The sequence below is a fragment of the Oenanthe melanoleuca genome, chromosome 13 (genome assembly GCF_029582105.1).
Source record: "Oenanthe melanoleuca isolate GR-GAL-2019-014 chromosome 13, OMel1.0, whole genome shotgun sequence".
Lineage (NCBI taxonomy): Eukaryota > Metazoa > Chordata > Aves > Passeriformes > Muscicapidae > Oenanthe > Oenanthe melanoleuca.
Genome location: NC_079347.1, coordinates 5,191,068 through 5,209,194, shown reverse-complemented (window position 1 = coordinate 5,209,194; position 18,127 = coordinate 5,191,068). Strand labels below are relative to the sequence as shown.

General features: G+C 44.6%; 1 protein-coding gene across 1 annotated transcript in view; it reads right to left on the bottom strand.

Annotated features, from left to right (window-relative positions):
* The window catches only part of NSG2 (neuronal vesicle trafficking associated 2), a 30,915-nt gene that overhangs the window by 2,790 nt on the left and 9,998 nt on the right, over positions 1–18,127 (bottom strand). The window contains exons 3-4 of the mRNA XM_056502542.1: positions 14,786–14,905; positions 348–458 (exon numbers count right to left, since the gene is read on the bottom strand). Of these exons, the coding sequence (XP_056358517.1) occupies positions 348–458; positions 14,786–14,905 (231 nt within the window). The remainder of the gene's footprint in view (positions 1–347; positions 459–14,785; positions 14,906–18,127) is intronic.

Genomic DNA, 18,127 nt, shown 5'->3' with positions numbered 1-18,127 from the left:
CATTGTATGCCATAAACATCAGTTACTTGGGAGTGTGGGAAGCAACTGCAGGATCCCAGCTGCAATAAATCCATTCACAAATATGAGGGATTGTTGCTGAACATCTGTCTGTAGTGTTCACCAAATGCTAATCCAACAATTACACTGTAACAGTAGCTGATGGAGTCAGATGCATGTCCACATTTCCCAGAACACTTTTTCCATTTCAACACATTCCTGCCAAATGTTCTGTTTGGCCTGGTCAAAAAAAAAAAAAAAAAAAAAAAAAAAGCAGCCTGGGCTGCAACCATGCAGGCAATTAGAGCCTGTCATTAGCTCAGGCAATTCATCCTTCTGAAGTTCCTTACCTTATAAACAAATCCATCTGGGCAACTGTGGTCATAAGTGAAGGCTTTGTACACCACAAGGAACACTATGCAGGCAAGGAATGCAAGAGCCAGGCTTATGAGGATGGTGACCTAGAAAAGAGGGATAATGTTACTGTACATATGTTAAAATGGCATATGAGCAACCTCATAATTAAATGACTTATAGGAACAGACACTCTAACAGACTGCAGCCTTCACTCCACCGTGCAGTACTTAACTAAGCATGGTAATTGACTGAATGCTGGATCCAATATCCTGGATTCCCACATCATTCCCATCCCCCCACAGACATTCAACATTCCTGTGTTTAACCCCTTGCAAATGTAGATTTTGCTGTAGTATTTGGTGTTCTTTGTGCTCTCAGCTCTGGCCCAGCAGCAGCCAGAATCCACACTCCAGGTCTGATGTGTGTGGATGAAGTGATCCTACTTTTCTGGAGAAGAGGCAGGTGAGGGAGGAGCAGTGAGGACTTTGTATCTCACAGCCCTTTGTGCCTCCTGGGCAATCCCACCAAGATAAACTGTGTCCTGCAGGAGAAAGGGGACCCTTCTCTATTTCTCCAAGCTGAAAAAGGACAATATCCTGACTGCTGACAAAATCCCACAGCATGTCCAGGAGCAGATGCTGGTGCTGGAGGTACCAGACACAGTTCCCTCTTTGGGACTCAAATATTCCCCCTCTCCTCATTGCCCAGCAGGTCACCCTGCTGCTTATTCCTTTGCTGGAGCTCCCTTCTCTCCAGCTTTTCCAGGTTCTTCCCAAATAGTTCAAGAGTTCATCCAACAGCAAGTTTTCTGTCCCTACTCCATGTCTGGACTGAGGCCCTGATCACTGATTTTTGCTGAAATGTCTATTCCTCAAGGACTGAGCAAGGAGCTGTAAAACACTCCCATCCTCCCCTTTCCCAAAGATTTCTTGGTCCCATAATTCCACAAATGCAGCATAAATGGCTCTGGATACCAAGTGCCTAAATTAGAGCTGGCTGCACCAGGATTTTGCAGGATCTATGTGTTCTATCTATCTATGGAAGATTTAACTTGCAGGAGAGGTGATGGTACCAAGTGGGAAAACACTGATACTTCCTAGAGCAGGGGGACAGGCTTGTCAGGAACAGCAGCTAATAAAGAACAAGCTTGTTATAGCTCAGAATTAATTGATACAATCTTATTTTTACAACAGTAATAATACGTAATATTAGTAAATATTATTAATTGCTTAAGATTGGTTCACATTGAAATCTGCTCTGATTTTCCCCTTCAATCATTCCAGCAGCTACAATTCTGGGAGCAGTGGGATTTGCAATCCTGCAGGAAAGCCTTCCCAGCAATCCCCCAGAAAGATGAACTTGGTGGTGAGGGTGTTCCTACACTCTGGGATCACTCCTGGAAGATCCAGAGCTACAATTCTGGTGGTTCAAACAAGAGTGAAGGTAAATTTGTATCCTTGGTGTCAAATCTTACCCATCACATCCCAAACTCAGGGAAGAGAGGGCTGTGGAGACTTTCTAGCAGGAAAGATTCCTGAATTCACTGTTAAATCAATTTTTTAGAATAAAGGGTAAAAAGGTGAGACTGGGGCTAAGAGGCTTTGCCAAGGACAAAGAGTTCACTGAAGCATCATCTGCATTTTAACTTTCCTGCTTGGATTAACCTCTCCTTGGGGCCTCGTGCTGCAAAATGGGCCCATTAAAGCAAAGGCAGCAGCAGAGGGAGCAGCATTCACTGCTGGGTGTAGGAGAGCACTGCTAGGGAGTCCTGGAGTGCTGCACAAAAGGACTGCAGTTGTATGAACTCAACCAGTCTGACCAAGAAAACTGGGGATCCACCTCCTCTCAGTGCCCAGAAGGATGAACAGAAATATTTCAACTCAGAGGAGTCTGTCCCTTTTCATGGTGCTAAAGGCTCAGCTGGATTTAAAGCAGATGCAAATGGAACTTGACATGATTTGTGTCCCCAAAGAAGTTGTATTACACATGAAAAAAAAAAAAATCTCTTTTAAATAGTAAAAAAGAGAGACTTCCTGTATTAAATGTGCTCTACTTTTTCCAACAGGACACTTGGGACAAACAGATCCTTCCCCACAATCCTGCTGACAGGAGGGATTTTCCCCTGTAGAACACATGTAAATCTTCCTCTAATTCCAGTGTAGGTACTAAACCCACGATGACAATGACACCAGTGTCCCCTGAGGTTCATTTGAAGGCACTAGAGCAAGATGTACATCTTGTTCTACCAAAGCCAATGCTGAGGGGCAGCCCTGGCTAGAAATTCAGAAAGAAGAAATGTTCAGCTCTCCAGTTTGGCTCCTCTGCCCCAAATTACATGTGCAGAAAAGGAACGTTGCTTGAAACTCAGCCTTCAGAAGAAAGAAGTGATCTGTCTGGAGTGAGAATGAAATCCCAGGTGCAGGCACAGCCTATGGAAATAGGCATGAGAATTGCAGTTTGAGGGGTTCTTTCCTCTTCCCCACCCACTGAGTCCCTAAAAATAACAAATTCCCCTCTGCTCTGGCCAAGTGCTGACACCCAGCTGATGATGGCCCAGGAGCTGAGCTCTCCCCTCCCTCCAGGGTGTAACTGAGCCCATTTTCACCCTCCTGCCTTCCCCGCACTCGCAGAATTGGTGTGACAATATTACACCTGCTGATAAATGGTGGAAAATTGCTCTGGATGAAATGTCATGTAAGATGTTAAAACCCAAAGGAAAGGAAGAAACATCCACCCCCAGATGTTCTGCCATGCCAGAGCTAAGATCCACCTCTCCAACTATTCCAGAGCATACAAAGCTTCATTAACATTCAAACACCAAAGAATCACAGAGCTGCAATACCTAATAAACCTCCACTTTTTTTTTTTTTTTTTTTTTTTTATGATTAACACGAACCTTGGCAGTCTCTAAGCAATATAAACACTCACAGAGGGGAAATAAAATTTAGTGAACAGATAAAACCTAGGAGTGCTGCAGGCATGAATCTGTCACATGTGACTGAGTGGGTGAAAGAAGGGGGGGATTTGCCTGCCCTCCCCTCAAAATCTCACATGATTCCCAAAGGTTCCCTGAAGAGGGAACAGAGAAGAGAGAACATCATTATTACAACACTTCCCCCACCCTCCAAAAAATGTGGGAAGAGGCCCTTAGCATCCATGTCAAGCTCTCATCAGCAGCAGCACACTTGGGGTGGTTCCCCCCTTTCCCCACAGATAAAGAACATTTTTTGCATTTGCACACAGCCCAGATGAATAAAAGGATCCATCCTCATCAGGCAGCAGGAGAGCAGGTGCCAGCAGGTTTTGTGCCAGGCACAGGATGTTTAATTGCAGTGGTGTTCCAGCTATCCTGGCTTTCATGCAGCCCATGGAATATCCTCCCTGCTCTCTGTGATTTCATCAGCTGCCCAGGATCTCCTTTCTCATCAAAAATTCTCTTTTTCCCTCTGTCACTCCACTACAAAGCTTTATTTAAAATGCAACCAAAGAACAATGGCACATCCAAACAGCAGGGCATTTATTTAACAGCTTTTTCTGTTGCAAGGTTTTCCCAGTTTTATTCCTTATTTGTATAATATTTATTCATGGAATGGCTTGGCTTGGGAGGGACCTCAAAGATCATCTCATTCCATGGGCAGGGACACCTCCCACTGTCCCAGGCTGCTCCAAGCTCCATCCAACCTGGCCCTGGACATTTCCAGGGATCCAGGGGCCTCCCCACCCCCACAAAGAAGAATTTCTTACCAAAATCCAACCTAAATTTCCCCTCTTTCAGCGTGGATGGCACTTCTTAGATTATCAGGCATGATTTTATTTCTAGACCTGGTAAATCAGTGTTTGACTCTGGACACCTTTCTCCCTGTTTATATACACTTAAACCAGGAGCAGAGCCAAGAAGATGCCAACCAAGAAAAGCTTTGCTGCCTACAGGAAAAGCAGCCAGGCCCAGAGAAGAGATCAAGATCATTTCTCACAGAGAAATCCCTACAAAATTCTGCACCATTTCCCTACTCTCTGCAGCTGTAATGTGCATTTGGGACCTCAGAAGCCCCTGCTGCCTGTTTTTGTTCCTGCACTCTTCTCAGCCACTTCAAAAAATTCCAGTTTATCAGGAAAGGATTCCACTGCTGCTGCCCTGTCTGGTTCTACAAGATACCTTCAGTGTTGCTGGGTATTGGGAAATCTTGTAACCTTTAACAGGCAATTCAGCCGAAGAAATTCTCTTGGTTTTAATTTTTCCTCTTTGTAGAAGAAAGGCAAAGAACAAGGCAGAATTTGTTATGAACAAAACTGGCAGAAATTCTGTCAAGGTTATTTCAGAGAGGAGCTTAAGAGCTGTGCTTGGAGAGGCAGCAAAGCTTTTCCTATAGTTTATGGCAATTCCATTACACCTGAAAACCCATCAATCCCTGACAACCCAGTTAACTTGCAGGAAAAAAAATACAAAATCATCTAAGGGCATCCAAATACATCCATGCACTCCTGAATCCATTATAAGGATTTCTGCTTGACAATGAAAAATTCAGGAGGACAGTTTTTTCCCTTCATCCCATAACTTCTTCCAGCTGACAATGAGATGGAAGATTGGCACCATCAGATTTCCACATGGGAGGTACAGTTAAAGGACCAGGAGCTCCTGGATCCAGCTATCCTGGCAGCCTCTGTGTATTCCAGGATGGAATCCAAATGCAAACCACCCAAATCCAGGTTGTTATTGCAAGAAAATTCGGATGTGTTGGCAGGGAGGGAGGCACAGGCTGACAGGACACTGAGATGGATCAAGTAGGGGATGAGACACCCCCCAAACACACCCCAGGAAGAGCTGCCCCACTGCTCAAATTCTGTCAGAGAACTGCTGTGGTGCCATGCCAGCACCTAGACACCCTGATCCACCCTGGCAGTGAAAATGATCTGACTGCACTTCTTCAAAAATGTCATTTCATCCCCCACTGTTAAAAATATTTTTGTAATAAGTTGCTGATTTTGCTGATCTTCTGGCAACAGCTTTGCCTGTGAAATTTTGAAAGGCTAACTGCAAAAAAAGTGACACAATTGGGTCTTCAGATTTGCTTAGTACTGCTCAAGAAGATGCAGGATTGTTCTTTATTATTACAGCACAGCTTTATTCCAGATGGTGTCCAGATTCCTAAGAAGCATTGTTTAGGAGATGCTTTGTAAGAGAAAAATGTCCTTACTCATATCTCTACATTTTCAGGGCTATGGGGAAATACTCCAGTGCTGTGAGATTTCTTAATGCAGTTTGAAGGTGGATGGGATTTTTTGGTCCTTTAAGTTACAATTCATAACCATAAACCAATTTATAAGAAGAAATGAGGATGGGATCATCCTGGGGGCCAGAAACTTCTTCCATCTGCTCCTGGGCTGATCCCCAGTGGGCAGCAGGAAAGGGGCTGGGATTGTGTCCCTGTGTCCCTGTGCTCAGGTGAGAGCCCTGCAGAGCTGCCCCAGCACAGCACAGCGAGGAGCTGGAGCTGTGGAGAGAGCCCAGGGGAGGCTCCAGGATGGGCAGAGGGATGGAGCAGCTCTGCTGGGACAGCTGGGATTGTTCACCTGCACAGGAGAAGCTTTGGGGTGACACAGCTGTGACCTCAGTGCCTGAAGGAGCTGCAGGAAAGATGGAGAGAGAATTTTACAAGAGCCTGGAGTGACAGGACACAGGGAATGGCTTCAGCTGACAGCAGGGTTAAGTGGGATACTGGGAAAAAAAATTGTACTGTGAGGGTGGTGAGGGCCTGGCACAGGTGCCCAGAGAAGCTGTGGCTGCCCCTGGATCCCTGGCAGTGCCAAGGCCAGGAGCAGCCTGGGACGTGTCCCTGCCCGTGGCAGGGGTGGCACTGGATGGGCTTTAAGGTCCCTTCCAACCCAAACCATTCTGGAATTCTCTGCTCCACTATTCCACAGGTTCCTTCCAGCCCACATAGCCCAGCAATCAAAGCCCAAAACACTCAGACTACAGAGAGGCTCATTTATTCCTCAGGCTCAGAAGAATCCACTTGAAACAGCTCTGGCTGTCTCTGAGCCAATTTCCCCTCCCAGCCATGTCCCCCTGGGCTTTACCCATCTCTGCACACCCCAGCCCACCTGACAGCACCAGAGAACCTCTCCAAGTTTGCAAATCTTAAAAAGAAACATCTCTTTTCCAGGATAGCCACCAGCAATTCCTCTGCCCTGCACTCCTAAAGCTGTGAGAGCAGCACGAGTGTGGAAGGAGCACATCGTGTTTCTAAGCAATTTGTCAAAAAATTAAATTATGCACACAATAACTAGCTGGCTCAATTATATTAGCCAGTCTCCATCATGTAATATAATTTCTAGTGGCTGTTTAGGCACTAATAGCCTCAGATCTTTTTAACAGTGTCTGGTGCCAGCTGTGGGCTGCATGACATCTCCCTGTGCCAAGTCAAACCCCTTGCATGGAAAATTCATTGCACTGTTTCCAAACCCCTTTTCCTTATGGAAGTTCTAAATGCCATTTTAAATAAGGCTGCTTCACCAATGAGTATCAGTGAATTTCCATTTAGGTAAATAAAAAGCTCTGTTGGGTTTGCTTTCTCTTTCCTGCCATTTAATGCCATAAAAATTTCCTTCATCAAGCAGGCAGGTACAGTGAGATGGGGTGATGTTGTTTCTAGGAACACCAAATAAATACATGGCCATTTTGGCAGACCTGACAGGTTTTTAAAGGTGTTTTTCCCCTCCTTCTATAAGAATATTTTCTTTCTTTTCAACTGTCAGAAGCCTTCCCACTAGAACTAGGTGATCTTTCAGGTCCCTCCCAGCCCAGGCCATTCAATGATTCTGTGTCTGTTACCTCCAAAAGAAACAGAGCAGACCCCCCAAATTAAACAAGTGGGGTGACTCAAGAACTGCTCAGAAAGGAGCTTTTCTTCCCAAAGCACATCCTGAGAACACCTGGCAGCCCATTCCAGGAGCTGAGCACTGCTGGAAGAGGCTTCCTTCCAGATCCCTAATTTGAGGTGTTTTTCCAATTAGTGGGGCTGCAGCAGACAGGAACATCCTCTCCAGCCCTTCCCTGCTGGCCTGGCAGAGCCTTGGCTGTGACATTTCCTCTGGTCACTGCACGTGGGACATGGCAATGGATGCCTCAGCTCATCACAGCCCTTTTTAAATGCATTAACAGGAACCCAAGATAAATCAAGTCATCAATAAACTGTCTCCTTGCCTGCCCTTTGCTTGCCAAGACTCAACCTCTGCACAGTCTCATGAATGCAAAATGGTCCCTCTCACTCTCCATGGTGTTGGATTTTGGTGCAGGGAAAGCTTTGGGAGCCCTGAGCAGGAATGGATTCAGGGATTAGCTGATGGCAGCACACCTGGAACTGCAGGTTGTGTTCCTGCTCTGCTGCTGCCACCCAACATCCCTCCAAACCCAGCTCCAGGGCTCACTGCCCACTCAGACAGCCCAGTGAGAGCCACCAAGGCTGCAGACATCTGAATTCCCCAAAGCCTGGCTTTGTCTGAGGCAAAACCACCCAAAGACAAGAGCACCACCATGCCACAGCCAAGGATCAGGCTGGCTCTAGGGAAAAGCTGAGGTGTGAAATTACCTTCTTCCAAAGGTCAGGCTTGCATGAATTTAAACACCTCTGGTCAGTGCACTCTTGTGCCTGAAGAAAAAAATCACCTGAAGGTTTTTTCTTTCAAGAAGAGCAACAAATTCACCTGTATTTCAGCATTTATGTCTCCCATCATGAGTAGGAAATAATATTTCTGCATTCATGGTTCAGTACACCCATTTCTCCTTAAAAACTTATTATGTGGGTGCTTTATAGGAGAACAAAGTGAGGACTTGGTGAGCAAAGTGTCCCCTGGGTACCTTAAGAATTAAAAGCCTTTCCATTTTGAATTAGAAAGATGAAGCTTTATTGCTGCAAATGACTTACAAGAGCTACTCTTTAAAAGCAAACAACAGAAATGAATAATCGAGGTGATTATGCTGCCTCCAAAGGCACCAGGCCAGTTCCATTAGCTGTGGATCCAACCCAACAGGCTCTAATACATCTGCAAGTACCAACAAGAGGCAGCTCAGCTCTGCTTAACATTCAATCACAGCCTGTGCTGCTTTAGAGAGAGTGAAACATTGCATGGAGAAATTTGTGTGAGTGAAGCCTTGCACTTCCTTGATTATTATTTTTTGTTAGAATTCAGTGGTCTGGCTACAAGGCTCCAAATGCACTTCCCAACAGGCAAGAACTTTGCTTTGGTTTTCACTCAGCTGAAAATTCTTTCCTGCTCCTCCATCCTGCTTGGTCTCTTTTGCTACACTGGGCACACCAGCATTAAATATCTTTCATTTCACCTCAAATGCTGACAGGAAAATTGCCCAGCACAGCAGATTTCCTGTGGGGTGCCAGAGGTAAGTGCAAGGTGGAGTTAGAGATGTAAGAAATCCTCCAGGCCCAATGAGAACTGCAATTACCTCCTGTGTAATTACCTCCCTGGTGTAATTAGCACCAGGGGTATCTCCATGTGGTCACTTATGGAAATATTTTCAAGCATTTTGCTCCAAAGCCAAGGGTCAGTTGAGGTTTCTGCTCTGTGAATCTTTTCTCCTTCCATATATCCTGGTTTGAAGAATGAACTTTCAGCAGGTGAACCCCACAAAAATTTAGGCATGGGAATATTCTCTGTGACTTCACTTTTAGAGATTTTCTGCATAACAATTCACTTACTTCTTCTCTCTGAAAATCAATTAAATGGAAAAAAACCCAAACCAAAACTGAACAAATCTCTTCAGCTAATTGCTCTTAGTGCTCACAGATGGCAAAAATAAAATAGAGTTGAGAGGCTTTTCCTGAATTTGTAAGAGTATCTATGTGTGTAAAACTAACATAAAACAAGAATGCATTGTAAGAAATGGTCCATTTCCTATTAAAAAAACATATTTGGGTGTTTTTTTTCTTTGCTTTGTTAGGTTGGTTCCTAAGCCAGTGGAGAGCATTCTAGTTAAATCAAACCAGATTTTTCTTGTGTGTTTTAGACATGAACATGACATTTTTGGGCCCTTGCCTGTACAAAAAAATTAGGGAATTAGCTGTGAGTTCCTACAAAACCCCCAGACCCTGACCCAGGCAGGGGAGACCTTGCAGGGTTTATAGCAACACCTGGGGCTGTGATCAGACAGATCTGAGCCACAAATGCCCACTCAGCTCATCCTCCCAGCTCCTGATTGTCACTGAGGATCACAAAGGGCTCCATCAATCTGCCTGTGCAGCCTGGGAGAGCCACTGCCACAGCTGGGAGCTGTCCTGGTCCCAGAGATCCTCAGCAGCAGTTCCGAGCTCAGGCACAGAGATGGGGAGCAGCACTGCTCCCCTGCCTGCAGACTCCCACCTGTGTGGCTTCAGGCTCTCACTCCAGGTGTGTATGGCAGGGTTGGGCAGTGGCTTTTTGGGAAAAAGGAACCTGTGAGCTGCTGCATTGCACTGGAAAATAATCAGCCTCCAAAGAGCAGCTTTGGCTCCACACTCAAATCATCCAGTCTGGAGAACACCTGGGTGCAGTGAGAGCTGCCTGACACCCTGCATCCCCAGGGAAAGGAGATCGCCTGGAGACAGCTGGGAACTGCCAGAGGGAGGGAATATTCCTGGGGACTGAAACCAAGCCCTTCCTCCCGACACTCTCCAAGCCCTCTCTGAGTGCAGGTTCGGGAGAAGAGCCCGGTTCAGCGCCTGTGCCTGTCCCAGCTCTGCCTTTCCTGCGCAGTTCCCAGCGGAGGGAGGAATCCAGCGCACAGCCCCGGAGCGGAGCAGCCTGCCGTCAGTCAGGGCAAGGGATCCTGCAGCGGCCGCCCCGATCCCCCACGGGATGTGGCAGCTGCCGTGGAACGCTGCTGCTGACAGGAGTGAAAAACAAGAGTCCTTTCACTAGGAGCTACTCCTGCCCCGTGGGAACTCACAATTAAAGGAGATTTTAAAATCTATTTACCTATGAATGGGTACAATGAAAAGCCCCAGCCGTTTCTCTGGGATTTCTTTGTAAGTTAAGAGGAAGAACTGTCAGCATGAAGCAACAGCTTCAGGTGAAAGCAGAACATCCCAGGAGGAATTTGCATGATGCAGGCATGGATGGGAAGTTTGGGAAAGGGGAGCAGGAATGGCACGTTTGGGGCTCTGTGTGTACAGCAAATTCCCTGGGATTTGGTGGCTCACCTTTCAGTGGGGAGACCATCACCCACTTATTCCCTGTCACCCAATTGTTCCCTGGCCCAGAAAAATCTTTCTTAATTAGAGCCAGGCATTTGAGATACTGGCTGAGGTTTGATCATGAACAATTCTTGCATCACAGTTTGTTTTGTAGGGTGTGGCTGGAGACAATGCAATTTTGTTCTAAATCTTTCATACTAAGTCAGAGGAAAAGAATTGCTCCAGTATGAGCATTTCAACTACAGAAGCATTTGAATGGGTTCCACTATATTTTAAGGACCTGATGAAAAGTGTGGGCAATAATTACATCCACTGGATGAGCGTGTGGCAGAGCAGCTTCAGGATGGAGGGAGGAGAGGGGTGATCTAATGATAAATAATTGTCACTGCACACTTAACAGGGACAGATGACACAGCCAGTGACTCTGAAAATGCATCTTGCCAAATTGCAGCAAGAATAATGAAGTTCATCAATACTTGCAGATGATTTCTCCAGGTAGATAAATTGCTGGCAAAAAACATCTTAAATATCTCGACTTCTCCCCCATACACCCACTCCCAACTTGTTCTGCAAAGACAAGTACTGAGTTTAATTATTCCAACTCTGAAAACATAAACTTTTAAAAGAAGCTGATCCATGAAAAGGAAAGAACTGTAGAAGACTTGAGAAATCAGGTAACTATGGGAGGTAACTATCACCCAGCTAATAGTCAATAAATCCTGAAGATAACAAATAGTTCTATGGCAGTGGTGAGAAAGGGCTCAGACTGGTGTAACAAAGAGACCAGTTCGTGTAAAACCAGTAAGGGGCCAGCAGTTTCAGGTGCCCACCCTGTAAGCCCACACAGAAAGGCCACTCCAGCACCTCTTCAGGTGCTATCTAAATAAATCACTGCTGCTCAATGATTTCTGTGCTATCTGGGCTGGTTGGAATAGAAAAGGAGTCACTGGAAACCCTGTTCAAGACTCCATTTGGTGGCGAATCTGCTTGAAAAGCAAAAGGGATTCAATCTCTCTTCAGTATTGATAGAAATAAGAGCAGAATGATGAGAGATTGTTCTTAGAATCTGTAAGATGGGGTCTCACTGGTGAGGAGGAGCAGGAAGCCCCAGATGCAGAGGTTAGAGCTGTCACCCCAAGGAACCTGAGACACACTTACAAACCCTCTCTAAGGCACCTCAGTGCTGTCCAGGATGGCCAAGCCCAGGAACAGGAGCTCTCTTCACAGCACTGCAAAGCACAGCAATCAGCAGCCTTCCTTTCCCCTCAGCCTGGGAAACCTCAGCTCACAGAGTGCTGCCAAACAAGATCTCTGCAGCTCAAGAACTTCCTAGAGGAGCACACTCCAAAGGTAGAAGCAGTCTGGAGAAGGCAAGGTCTATAAATCACTGCCTGTCAGCTTAGAAAAATGTTCTCTTTGCTTCTCTGTGGAGGAGTAAAATGAGAAATTTCTTTTCTGTGTGGATGGCTCAACCATAAGGTTCTTTTAACATCATTTTCTTGTAACCCATCTCCACACAACTATTTAAACAGTTCTATAAAGGATGTATGGGCTGACTCATGCAGCTGAAGAATCAGCCTAATTGGTCAAACTTCCAGGACACGGTGTGCTGAGCTGGAGAGAATCATAATCTCATCTATTAGGGGATGTGACAAGAGGCAGCAGCTAGCTCAGATTCCTGGAAGAGCTGGTGTGAAATAAGAACCGTTGCCTAGGGACAGTCTCTTCTTTATGATAATTAAAGAGCTCAGATCTGGGCTATTCTGGATGGATGAAAAATATGCAAGCATAAGCTTAAATTCTGGCTTGGGCTTGTTCATGTGAGAAAGTTGTCTAATAATTCATTAGTCTCTTCAATAAAAGATACCCAAAAGGCAGAGAAAAGGGCATCTGTGGGCTTGGCTGGCAGGTTCACGTGGTCTCAAATTGTTTTCCAGACATCCTGGTCTTCTGTAGCACAAAATCACAGAATCACAGCCTCTTTTCCTAGGCAGGGAAATGGCCTCAGGCTGGGCAGGGGAGCTCAGGGTGGACAGCAGCAGGAATTTCCCCATGGAAAGGGTGCTCAGGCACTGGAACTGCCCAGGGAGGTTTGGATCCCCATCCCTGGAGGTGGCACTGAGTGCTCTGGGCTGGGGACAAGGTGGGCATTGGTCACAGTTTGGACTCAATGGCCTTGGAGGGCTTTTCCACCCTCAAAAGGGCAAGAGGGAATATGATGATCACAGTTATATCATCTTTTTTAAAGTTTTTAAAAATGTAGCCAAACTGAGATAATAAAAGTTAAGTATTTACCGTGATTTCCTCCTACAAAAAAACAAATGTAAGATGATTTCATCAGTACCAGATAATAGGGCAGCTTATAACCAGAGGGCAGGGGTTTTAATAACTTCACTAAAAATATGCACTGGGACAAAAATGTGGTGCAATAAAAAGTACAAAAGGTAATAAATATTAGCTATTATCTCAGCTCATTTTGTCAGGAAATAATAGTACTAATTTAATGGGATACATGGAAGACTTATGAAAAGCAGGCAGGGAGAGGCTTAGAGTCTTATCCAGTATTAGAGCAGTGGATGCCTGATGAATAAATCGACTTTACAGAGCAGAGAATGAAACTCATATGGATTTTAGGGAAAGGAAATTGCTCAAAACTTAAACTGTGATGCTGCCAGGCTCTATAGGAAGAGGCCCAGCTCCCACCTCTGCCAGGGCTCCCAGCTGGAGCTGTGAGAGTGAAGGGAAAACTGCACCAAAAACAGGATGGGAAGAGGAAAAAAATGCATGAAAGGAGAGGTTTGAATGCAACAGCAAGTTGGGAATGTGAACAGGAAAAACAAGATAGTAGAAGGAGTAGATGAAATAGAATTTATCCATGAACTATCTAGGTGTGAAAGGAGATGTCCTTGACTGTTTTTTCTAAATAACAAAACCAGATCTTTCAGTGGTTTTACTGTGCCTCTCACACCCCTCAGGGCTGCAGGATTGAGTGTGAAATACCCAGAGAGGCACCAGCATTTACAGCACCAGCCAGGTCATGTACTGTGGTTAGAGCCAACACACCCGTGCAGACAATCTGAATTTATTGCTGGTTCTCAGGCACTTCGTGTCCCCTTCTGATTTGTGTGTGACACTGGAAATGTCTGCTGTGCTTTCCAAGACTGGGATTTAACTGTGGTTAATTCACTTTGGTTCAATAGAATGTTACCACTGGTGGTAAATGGTTACTACACACAAGAAGCTCAGGGAAGAATTCAGTCAATATCAAGAGCAGCTAAGAATTTTTAGATCAAGCTGTGATGTCCACTGGAAAAAAAAAAAAAACAATCCAAAACCAAGAGCCATAAATGTTTATTCCCACAACTCTTAAGAATAAGTTATGCCTTGGAAGGAGCAGGAATGTCACCAGGCACTGCCCACTTTCTTGTTTTCTACTCAAAATTATTGAGATCTCCTCTGACTTGGAAAGTGAGCAATGAGATCTCACACTTCTATCACTGCCATGCTCTGTGGCTCAGAAAAAGCACCAGGTCTTCCCAGGGAAAAGGGAGGAAAAACGGGCAGCTACACATTTGGAGTCTAATTTTAGGAGGAACTGAGCCATTCTAATGTGCTGCAGTCAACAGGAACCAATGGCACTCAATAATTCATGAGTTTCCTTCCATGTTTGAGCAGAGCCTGTTGAAAATTTCCCAAGGAAACATTTTCCATCAGAAAATTCTAATTCTTGTGAAGCTAAACTGCTTACAGGACAGGATATGCTTGGATACTTCTCTAATACCTTTTTTCTGTGCATTTTGAAGTAGTTTTTAATCTGTAGTAATATAATAATTATAATAAAGTATTTTAAATATGAAAAGGGTTGTCTGGCTATGAGACAAAAGGAATTTTAAAAGGCTAAACAAAATATTTCAATCCATCTTCACTGGGATTTTAAAATATTCCTTTTAAACACCAATGTTTGAGAAGAAAAAGGATTCAAATTTGGTTTATTTTCAGATTGGGCTGGAATATATTTTCATCATTTTCTTGGGAGAGAAAAGCATTTCCTACTTGAGATGTAGCTAAGGAGGTATTTTCATGCCTGTCCTAAAAAAAACTTTACACTCATACAGATAAACCTCTTTTTGACCCTGGTGATGAGTGGAGTGTTAAATTTGTTATGTCTTTCCTGTCACTGTGATTCAGTTGTTTTAAAATGAATGGCATTTGCATCAGAAGGCAGCAGAAGAACCATTTCTTACCTTTAGTCTTTCTGTTACCCCATCAGTGAAACTGACTGTGAATTCAGCAATTTTGGGCACTCTGAGTTTTCCTTTGTTCTTCTGGTCAGGCTGATATTCTGTTCTTGTTTTCACAATTACCTGGAAAATAACAACACTTTTAAGGCTTCTGCCCACAGCAGAGATTTTTGGGTTGTTATCAAAGCTTTTCTATATAAACCTTCCCCTGGACCTACACAAGCACCATAAATGAACACCAACCATCACCCCCTCAGGAACAGGAGAGGCAGATAAATCAGCAGATACACAGAACTAGGACAGTGAGCTTAGCACACTGAGCCTTAAAATAGCTGGCAGCAAAATGTTTGACACCCACTTTTGTTTAGGAGTATTTAATTTTTATATCATGCTCAACAGGCAGAAGAATAGCCCATCCTAAAGAAGAGCCTCACTAATTAAAAGCTCTGTCCAAACAAGTTCTGCTGAAGCTGATTTAAATTTAGGCCATTTGGTGACTCATTCATTCAGGCTCCAGAATATCAATATTTATCTTTTATTATCACCTTGGCTTTTCCCCTAAGATCTGTCTGATTAATCCAGGTCCTACTAATGTAATAAAATGAGGTGATTTACACCAGAAGACCCTTCCACTTTCTGGCTCCACTTTCTGGCTCCCCATTCTGAGCTGCAGCCTGGTGGACATGAAAAACTCCAGGAGTGGAGGCTGCTCCAGATGAGAGTGACAAGAGTGATCCTAAAGCTCTTAGTTAGAAACAAAACCGTGGTGAAGGATTGGAACAGATTAAGTGATGCACAAGGTTGAGTTCCCAGCTAATCAAGGACTTATTGCCAAATGAAGACAGCAAAGTCTGCTTTGGAGCAAAGAGAACCCCAGGTATTTAATCCTCCTGCATTTAATGTGTGTGGAAATCAGAGCAAGAGAAAAGCACTGAGGAGTCATAAGCCAATTTTCTGGATTCAAATGCAAATCATTAAAGGCTGATGAATATTTACATCCTCCAGTGAATCCCTCTCAATGGTATTTATTACAGGAGCATTTGCAATATTAATACTTGGTGAGAAGAGGGGACAAAAAGCCACTCAAACACATTTCTGTGAGCAGTTGGGAGCTGGGGATTTGTGATGACACAACACAAAGAGGGGAAATGACCCATGGGGACAAGCTTGGGCAGGTTTGGGCTGGATCCTGACCCTGCTCTGAACCCACTGTTGAATTTTGTCCCATTTTGCCCACCCTGTCCAGTACACTGAGGGCAAAATAAAGCAAAGCTCCCTCTGCAGCCAAGACCAAGTGGCCCAGGTCAGCTCTGAGCTCCAAACATGCAATAACCTCATTTTTTCCCTCAAAAGGAGGCAAATGCACCCAGCCTTGTGCAGCTGGCCAGCCTTCAGTCTTCTCCCTGGCCTTTTGTACACCCAGTACAGTAAATTATAGAGCATCAGCCAGCAGCACCTGCCAGCCAGTGTTTAGAAATTGCTCTCTTTCTGTTTTCAGACAATATCCAATTCTCCCAAATTCATGCTTCTTGCTTGATATAAATCTTAGCTGCAGACAATTTTTAAAAACTTATATGAGAGCTTTTCCACTAACTGTAATGCTGGGTCTTAATGAAAGACCATGAAGGCAGAATATAAGAAAAAAAATCAAATTAAAAACTTTCCTTGTTTCTAGCTATAATTTAATTTTCTTCATCATCAACACCAATTTTGTTATGGTTATTTTTTTAACTGTTCCATTGCACCATAAGTAGGAAAGTTTGAATCATGCTGTCTGTAGGAATACAGAGTTTGAAAATGAACCCACACAGCTCTTCCTTCACCAGGCATCAGATTGAGGTCCAGCAGCAATTCTGTCACATCTGGGAATAAATAAACAAGCTCAGGCCCCAGCCAGATCAGAAGGTCCTTGAAACACAATTTGCTGAGTGTGCCAGCAGTGAAATGAGTGTGCACAGAGCCAGAGTCACCCTGGGCAGTGTTTTGCAGAGGTATCAAGAAGCTTTGGTAGAAGAGGGAAGAAGCACCTTTGCTAAAGGGCTTTTAGCATGGCAAAAGTTAAAAAGCTGCTCTCCAGAAGTGTCTTTGCCAGACACTCACTGGAATTACTCAGCAGAAGAAAAGGCAGGCAGTGAAGTCTCCTTTTTAGAGGACAGCACAGAAGTGACAAAGGTCAAACAGAAAACTGAAAACCTGCATTGGGGGCACCATTCAGTATTGTGGCAGCAACGATAAAAATGTAATTTTGCTGAGGGCATGGGGTGTACATTGAGAAGAACTGAGCTGCTTCTTGCTCAGTCCCCCACAGGCTAAATAAATCAGCCTGAGCATGGATGCCACTCTTGCAGAGCTAAAAGTGCAAATTTAGAAACGGAGTAATAATCTTATAAAGGAACATTTCCACACTTTTAGCTTTTTAAAAATTCTTCTTTTTGCTTTTTCTGTTTTCACTTTCCAGCTTTTTGATTTGAGTCGGGTGGGAAAGATTTGAATTCCCCATTCCCTGCCATCACTCCTTTTTCACCTTCTTTCTTCCAGTTTGTCAGCGAGAAAAAAAAAAAAAAAAATCCTGGCAGTGAAGTCTTCCAGAAATTCTCCCCAAATTGCTGTTGAACGTCGAGTAATAAAAGCCTCCAGACTCGGCAGTGGGGACAATGAGCAGCGCTCGTTTATCAGCGGCTGCCCCCGAGCAGCTGCAGATCCCACAGTTCCCATACAAAGAAGGAACATCCATCTCGCACCACGACAGCTTTCCTGGGAGAGCTGCTGCCGTTTATTACAACCCACAGAATGTTCCCCAGCCCCTCTCCTCGGCTGTTCTGCAGCGGTGCTGCCCTGGGAATTGTTCTGGACTGAAATCAGGGAAAGGGAGGGGGAAACTGAGGAGGCTGCAATTCCAGGGAAGCTGAAGGGAAAATCTTCTTCCCTCCTCGGGGATGTTGGCACGTTGGAAAAGAGCTGCTCCAAGGGGGAACTTCCAGATGGATTTAGCTCAGGGAATCTCCCTGCAGATGATCTCGCTCCTGTGATCTGTTCTTAAGGTTTTCACACCATTTCCCAGAGATACACCACCCTAAAGTGGCAGGAACAGAGCTGTTCGTTGCATATGCAGTAAAGGGGACACCAGTAAATTACCTGGGACTTTCTTCACTTTACATCCAAAATAAAGCTGTTCTTTGAAAGTTGCTTCCTAGATGGGCTTTGCAGAGTGATTGTGAAAATATGGGAGGAGGGAAAGGGCTTCCATGTGTCACTGTGGGGCTGGAAAGTGGCAAAAGAATGCAGCAACAGACTCCTCTTCCAAGCAGCAAGGAGTGATTTATTGAAAAGCCATGGCATTAATAT